The sequence below is a fragment of the Brachypodium distachyon genome, chromosome 1 (genome assembly GCF_000005505.3).
Source record: "Brachypodium distachyon strain Bd21 chromosome 1, Brachypodium_distachyon_v3.0, whole genome shotgun sequence".
NCBI lineage: Eukaryota > Viridiplantae > Streptophyta > Magnoliopsida > Poales > Poaceae > Brachypodium > Brachypodium distachyon.
Genome location: NC_016131.3, coordinates 29,532,749 through 29,539,367, shown reverse-complemented (window position 1 = coordinate 29,539,367; position 6,619 = coordinate 29,532,749). Strand labels below are relative to the sequence as shown.

At 51.9% G+C, this 6,619-nt stretch overlaps 2 protein-coding genes across 2 annotated transcripts; one reads left to right on the top strand and one right to left on the bottom strand.

Annotated features, from left to right (window-relative positions):
* The first annotated feature begins 1,600 nt into the window (after positions 1-1,600).
* Positions 1,601-2,812, top strand: LOC104581494 (homeobox-leucine zipper protein HOX18). The gene is made up of 3 exons (XM_010229103.3): positions 1,601-2,062; positions 2,160-2,239; positions 2,440-2,812. Exons 1-3 carry the CDS (start codon positions 1,715-1,717, stop codon positions 2,624-2,626), a joined length of 615 nt encoding a protein of 204 aa, XP_010227405.1. The 5' UTR covers positions 1,601-1,714; the 3' UTR covers positions 2,627-2,812.
* Positions 2,813-4,219: 1,407 nt separating this feature from the next.
* On the bottom strand, positions 4,220-6,198 carry LOC100846466 (AAA-ATPase At3g50940). The gene has a single exon (XM_010229102.3). The coding sequence runs from the start codon at positions 6,036-6,038 to the stop codon at positions 4,527-4,529; it is 1,512 nt and encodes a 503-aa protein (XP_010227404.1). The 5' UTR covers positions 6,039-6,198; the 3' UTR covers positions 4,220-4,526.
* Positions 6,199-6,619: the final 421 nt, after the last annotated feature.

The window sequence follows — 6,619 nt, the reverse complement described above, 5'->3', positions numbered from 1 at the left end:
AGCAGGAGGAATCCCGCCTGGGCACTTCCCGGGAAGGTCACTTGCCTGGAGGGTGCTCCCGGGCGTAAGCAACCGTTACAAAGGCATGAGCGAGCGGGAGCAACAGCGGCGCCACGTGGCGCCTCAGCGGGCACGCCACGCGCAGATTTCGTTAGGACGAGGAGTGAAGCACACGCCAGCATTTAATGCTCCGACCAAAAGGGGATTTCCTATCCTTTCAGCCAACAGTGACCCGCCTGAGGTAAATTTCAGGTGTCTAGACCCCTAGCTGCAGGGCTACCTAGTTTGCATGCAATCCAACGCACCGACGGGGAGCTGCCTTAGCTCTCTGCTCACCATTTGTCACCCATGCACCGTGCCACTTGTGGTATCTCCTTCGGTATAAAAAAAAGACTCCCGCCAATTGTCAAAGGGTTGGACCATGTATGTGCATGATATGCCACTGCCTCCTTTTTGACCGTTGAAACAAATCAACAATACCCGGATAAATAATTTGCGGGGAGATCTAAACCATCTCCATCTCGACAACGACATGCCGGCCGCGCCAGGGACACGATCGTCGCCCTGATTTTGTTCCAAAGCCGGGAACCTTTCTTGGTTGGCTTGGAGGGGCGTACGTGCGTGCGTCTTTGCGTTGGCGTTCAGATTCTTCAGCAAGTGCGGCGTCCGCGCCGCCGGGGGACAACGTCGACCGATCAGTCACTCGTTGCTTCGCAGCCCAGCAGAAACATCACGATTTCACGAGTTTTTTCCTTGGACTAGATGCTCCTCAGATATTCCGTAGAAATTAAAAAAAAAATTCCACGTGATACAGATCACAGTGGTAGAAACACAACGTGCATTCGCTTTAGCCTTTAGGCATGTCACTGTGCTGAATTTTTTAAAAAAAATTGACAGCAACACTGTGCTGAAAATATGGTCAAAGGGCAGGTGTACATGTATGATGTTTGTGTTTGACTGCTTGAGTAACTCTCAGGTGACCTAAATCATGCTGGGCATCCAAAATTCTATGGCTACACAAGTCAAAGAATAATACTAGTACTTGCATGAGCTGCATGCATGCTTGGTCTGCAAGAATACGCAGTGACGAGAGAACGTGTCGTACTTGCACAAACCCACCTCACTGCAACATGGTACCACACGATAGGTATATTCAAAAAGGACAAAAAAATTAGTGAGTACATATTCTTATCACACCTAGCTACTCCTGCAAAAGCACTATATTTCTATTGCTGGCCGGGGAAAATTCACGGACTTTAAATTTACTAACATATCGTGCACAGTTAAAAAAACACGTATGCGCACGCACGCACGTATGTAGGTCACTCCAGAAGCACCTGGTTAAAATGTCGTCGGTTTCGCAAACACTTTACTGCCGGTAATGACAATAAGTAGCTTCTGATGCCATCCTTGATCAATTATTTCACCTCCTCTGACCAACGAGCGTTAACTAGTTTTACCATCAGCAGGCTGCGACTTGGAGCAGTAATTGGTACATCTCCCTGCACAAACAAACGTCCAGCAAGTCATAATTAGTCGTGTTACTGTCCTCTTCAACCCACACACACGAAACTGACCTTGTCCGGCCATATGTTGTTTCCCAGGAACGAGCTGAGGCACCTGCTATAAATTAAGCTGTCATAAGCTAACCAGCTAGCAGCTAGGCCTCCCCAACCATTTTTGCAGCTCCGTTGAAGATCGAGGAAGCAGCAGCATGGAGCAAGAGGATTTCAGCTCATGGCTTGGGCTAGCAACCGGCGGCAGCGGCGGCGCTGTGAGGCGTAGCCAGGACGGTGCTGAGCGGCGCCGTGCCAAAGAAGAGACAGCATGCGAGCGTCAACAGCTAGCGGCGATCGGAGAGTCGGGCGGGGAAGGTGCTACTAAGCAGAGGATAAGTGTCCGTGGCGGCGGGCGATCGCCGTCGAACGGCCCGTGCCCGAGCGATGGCGGCAGCGATGACGTCGCCGGGGGAAGCACTGGCACGAGGAAGAAGCTCCGGCTCACCAAGGAGCAGTGCACCTTGCTGGAAGACAGCTTCCATGCCCACGTCATACTGTCTCAGGTATGTATTTTACTCGTCTGTGTAATTAGTGTTTGGAAAATTAGTTCGACGTTCTGCTTTTAGGGCTGGCTGCTGAGTTGATTGTTTGGCGTCGCAGGTTCAGAAGCAGGAGCTCGCACGGCGGCTGAATCTGAGCCCGAGGCAGGTGGAGGTGTGGTTCCAAAATAGAAGAGCCAGGTTTGTCAATCTGCTTATCCATAATAATTAGTACTGCCTCCGTTCCAAAATAAGTGACGTGGATTTATATAAGAATTTATAAAATTTCACGTAATTTGTTTTGAGATGATACTTCGGTGCCAATCTGTTTTTTTCTTTCGAAAATGATGTGTGTTTAATTGAACATGTTCCGAACTTAATTTGTATGTGCACGGTAACAGGACAAAGCTGAAGCAGACGGAGGTGGAGTGCGAGTTCCTGAAGCGGTGCTGCGAGAGCCTGACCGACGAGAACCAGCGGCTGAAGCACGAGCTCCTGGACCTGCAGCGGTCGGCGGGACCCAGGGCCGCCGCTGCGGCCATGCTGAACTTCTGCCCGGCCTGTGAGAAGGTCACCCTGAATAATTAGCCCATTCGAATGGTCGACGCGATGAGCTAGCTAGCATACAAAGCAGTGAGTTCTTGTAGATTAATATAGTGTTCTCTATAACTTTCACGCTCTTAAAAACGTAGTACATGAGGGGTGACATGCCCGTTACACTGGATCTCCAGATTATTATATATATATGTATTCAACTACACGCTAATTTGTTTATCTGCTCCTCGATGGATTTCAAAATAGTTGTTTTCTCTACCGACATTTTTTTCTTCTCTATCGACATTGATCGTCCAATCAAAACATCCACTAAATTATGTAGCTGCACAAACTTCATGCTTAAATTGGATGATTCTTATCGTGGCTTTTTTCATGAGGCAGAACCTGGTTGGGGCGAATCGGTTAACCTTTCGCATGAACTTGATGATTTTGTTTGGAGTCTTATTTCCTCAGGAGTCTTCTCTGTAAAGTTTATGTACGCTAATTTTATGAAAGGACATACTGTTTTTCATCGGAAATACTTCTGGAAGCTTAAAATTCCATCAAGAATTAAGATTTTATTTTTATGTGGTTTTGATCGCCAAGTTCTGTTATTAACTAAAGATAATCTGGCAAAACGGCATTGAAAAGGGAGTTTAAAGTTAGCGAAGCCGATGAGATGATATGTTTGAATAAGCAACAGCAATGACTTCCGACGTCCGAAGATGGAATACAAGCTAGGCAATGTAATTTTGGCGTATTTAATTTCTGGCTTTCTGCTTCCTTCTGTATACTCTCTCTCTTTTCCTCTTTGGAGCATTTTTCTTATTGGCTTGATTACTTCCTGTTAAGCATAGCATTGTGCCCGGGCATGCATAACGATTACTGAGCATTAGGCATGAGAGCTAAGAGAAATATTGCGCGGTTTACACTGTCGAGCGAAACTTTTGTGTGTGATTTGAGTATTTGACAAACTAACTGCTGCTGATCAGACAAGCCTGGCCATGATACATATTGGAGTAAGCAAACTGGTGGGCTAGTAGAGATTAGGACTTTCTTGAAGGCGAGAGATATTCACTTGGTAGATAGGCATACAGTGATGGACAATTCCAGAAGCACTGATTTCTTGCAGGATACCTGTGGGGTCCTCTTATTAGATGCACTATCTTTGAAGTAAGCAATGATCAAAGGCTGTCTTTCAGTTACATGAGAGGAAATGGAGGTGGTCTTCCAGGACGTGTGTGGATGATAACCTTTAGACTCAGTTTGCAGGCTAATAGTTTGGTCGATTGTGCTTTAGACCACAGCCATGATTCTCCTAAATGGAGTTGGACAAAATCTGGGCTGTACACTGTGAAAAAAGTATGTTGATTCCATCTTGCTTGTGGCTGATTTGACATTTTGGACCGATGCTACAGCTACTGTAGACAATAATGACAACATGAAAAAAAAAAAGACGTCAGGTTGGTGTTAGTTGTTTTTTACACGTGTAGATTTTGCCATTTTGCGATGATTCCATCTTTGCAAAGTTATAGAAGATGTGCGGTGCCTGGCCACTTCATCATCCTATCGTTTTCGTCCGTCGATATTTTGTGTACTGGCGGCTACCTTCAATAATATACCCGTGCCAAACAGGAACAAAATAAGTGATTTATAATAGACGGGGGAAACTTTTCCTGTTGCTGACTGCATTGCCTGGTTAATTTACCATCCGTTATGCAGCGTTAATAGTACACAACAAGATCGATCATATATACATCAAGTAATGACAAGTAACACCAACACGTAGTACGTGCTAATAACGTGCATTGATCGATCTTAATTAACTACCAGACTAATTAAACCACCTTACCACGGTAGCACCATGAAATGGTGAAGCTGATTATGCAATTCCAGAGCCATTGATGCAAGCAAGCTATGTACAGTACAGGTCGATCTCTCGTCACCCTGTGTGTCAATGGACAAGCGTCGTCTCCACGGCCGGCGCGTCCCCCCTGCGGCGCAGCTCGTGGACGAGCTTCCTCAGCGCGGCGGAGGCGCCTGCGCCGTCGCAGCCCATGAACACCTCGCCGATGTCGGCGGGCGTGATGCGCACATCGGCGGCGAGCAAGCGCTCCGCCTCGGCCATCAGAGCGTCGACCATGCCGGGGTCGTCGTCGTCGCAGGCTGCAGGGTCGTCGCCGACGCCGACGCCGAGGTAGTTCTTGGCGAGCACGCGGAGCGCGGCGGGTGTGCAGTAGCCGAGCTCGATCTTGCGGTCCATGCGCCCGGGGCGGAGCAGCGCCGGGTCCAGCCGCTCCGGGTGGTTGGTGGTGAAGATCATCAGCCGCTCGCCCACGCAGGACGACCAGAGCCCGTCCACGAAGTTGAGCACCCCGGAGAGGCTGATCGATTCCCTCCCAACAGCCGCAGCCGCCATGGCCGCGGCCGGGGACAGAATTGCCGTGTCTTCGTTGGCGGTGTTGTTGTTCTTCTTCTTGTTGCGGTCGGAGAGGTCGAGGGAGCAGTCGATGTCCTCGACGACGATGACGGACTTGGGCGTGGTGGAGACGAGCAGGCGGCGGAGGTGGGAGTTTGTGGGCACCGTGGTGAGCTCCAGGTCGTAGACGTCGAACTCGAGGAGGTTCGCGATGGCCGCCACGAGGCTGGTCTTGCCGGTGCCCGGCGGGCCGTGGAGCAGGTATCCGCGCTTCCAGGCCCGGCCCACGCGCGCGTAGTGCTCGCGCCGGCCCGCGAAGCGGGTCAGGTCGGCCCGGATCTCGTCGCGGAGGGCCGGGTCGACGGCGAGCGTGCCGAAGGTGGACGGGTGGGCGAAGGCGTGCGAGGTCCAGAGCCCGCGGTGGCTGTGGTGCTCGTCGCCGGGTGACGTGGCGCGGTTCGTGTAGAGCCGCCGCTCCCTGGACTTGAGCCGCATCGTGGTGGCCACGCCGATGACGTGTTCGATGTATTGCTCGTGGACGAGCTCCCGGTGCTGCCGCGGGAACGTGAGCTCCAGGCTCCGCTGCTCGACGCCCGAGGACCCGCCGGAGGAGGAGCCCCGGGCGAAGGGGTTGTAAGGGTTGGGGTTGTTGTTGTTGGCGGGGCGCGCGGTGGAGGTCCACTTGACGCGGACGCCGCGGAAGGTGTCGGTGGTGGTGTGCGCGTCCGGGAGGGAGGCGACGGCGTGGCTGGCCTGGCGCGGCTTGTAGAGGCGCACGGCGGGGGCCGTGGCGAGGCAGCGGGAGCCCAGGTAGAGCTGCGCGGCGTCGTAGAGGTCGTTGGCGGCGCCGCCCGCGGTGGCGCCGTGGTCGGCCTCGTCGATGTGGATGGTGCCCAGGGGTCCCCTAAACGCGGCGGCCACGCGCGCCACGAGGAGCCGCAGCCACCGCTCGGCCTCCGGCGGGATCAAGTCACGCAGCGCCGTGCGGAACACCATGGCGGTGGCGATCAGGGAGCCCACCGAGCGCCAGTCCAAGACCATCTCCATGTTCGTCCCCTCGGATGCTCGCTGGCCTTTGCTTGCTGCTCTGAGTCACTGGAGTGGATGAACTGAGGTTTGGGAGTGGCCGAGCGTGGGTTTTATTGTTGGTGGCGTGCGCCCGCGTAGGAGAGGACGGCCATGGAGCGGAGCCGTGTTTGGCGCGATGTGGGAAGTGGGGCGAGGTGAGGTGGCTTGAGAGGATTCGCCGGTGTCATTTTTTGGCGTTTATCCGTGTGCATTCTAGGCCCCAGGTGATGACACGGTTTGGACAATGGATGGCTCCTGCCTCCTGGGCCCTAGGGTGTCTTTCGTTCAAAAGATTTCTTCAGAATTTGTAATGCTACTATTCTTAGTGAGTTGTTTGATTCGCAAATTTAAATATTTCACAATCGCAAACATTCATTTTTTAGGGGTTTTTGGAACAAAGTTGGCACACCGTCGATTCCATTTTTTTAGGAGGGGTTTAGAACTAAGTTCTGTATTTGCAGATTAAAACAAAAAACAAAGAAGAGCAACGTGCAAGCTTAATGCAAAAGTGACGAGGGAATGACCCTTCGAATTCTCAACCTTCATATACCCGATACAGC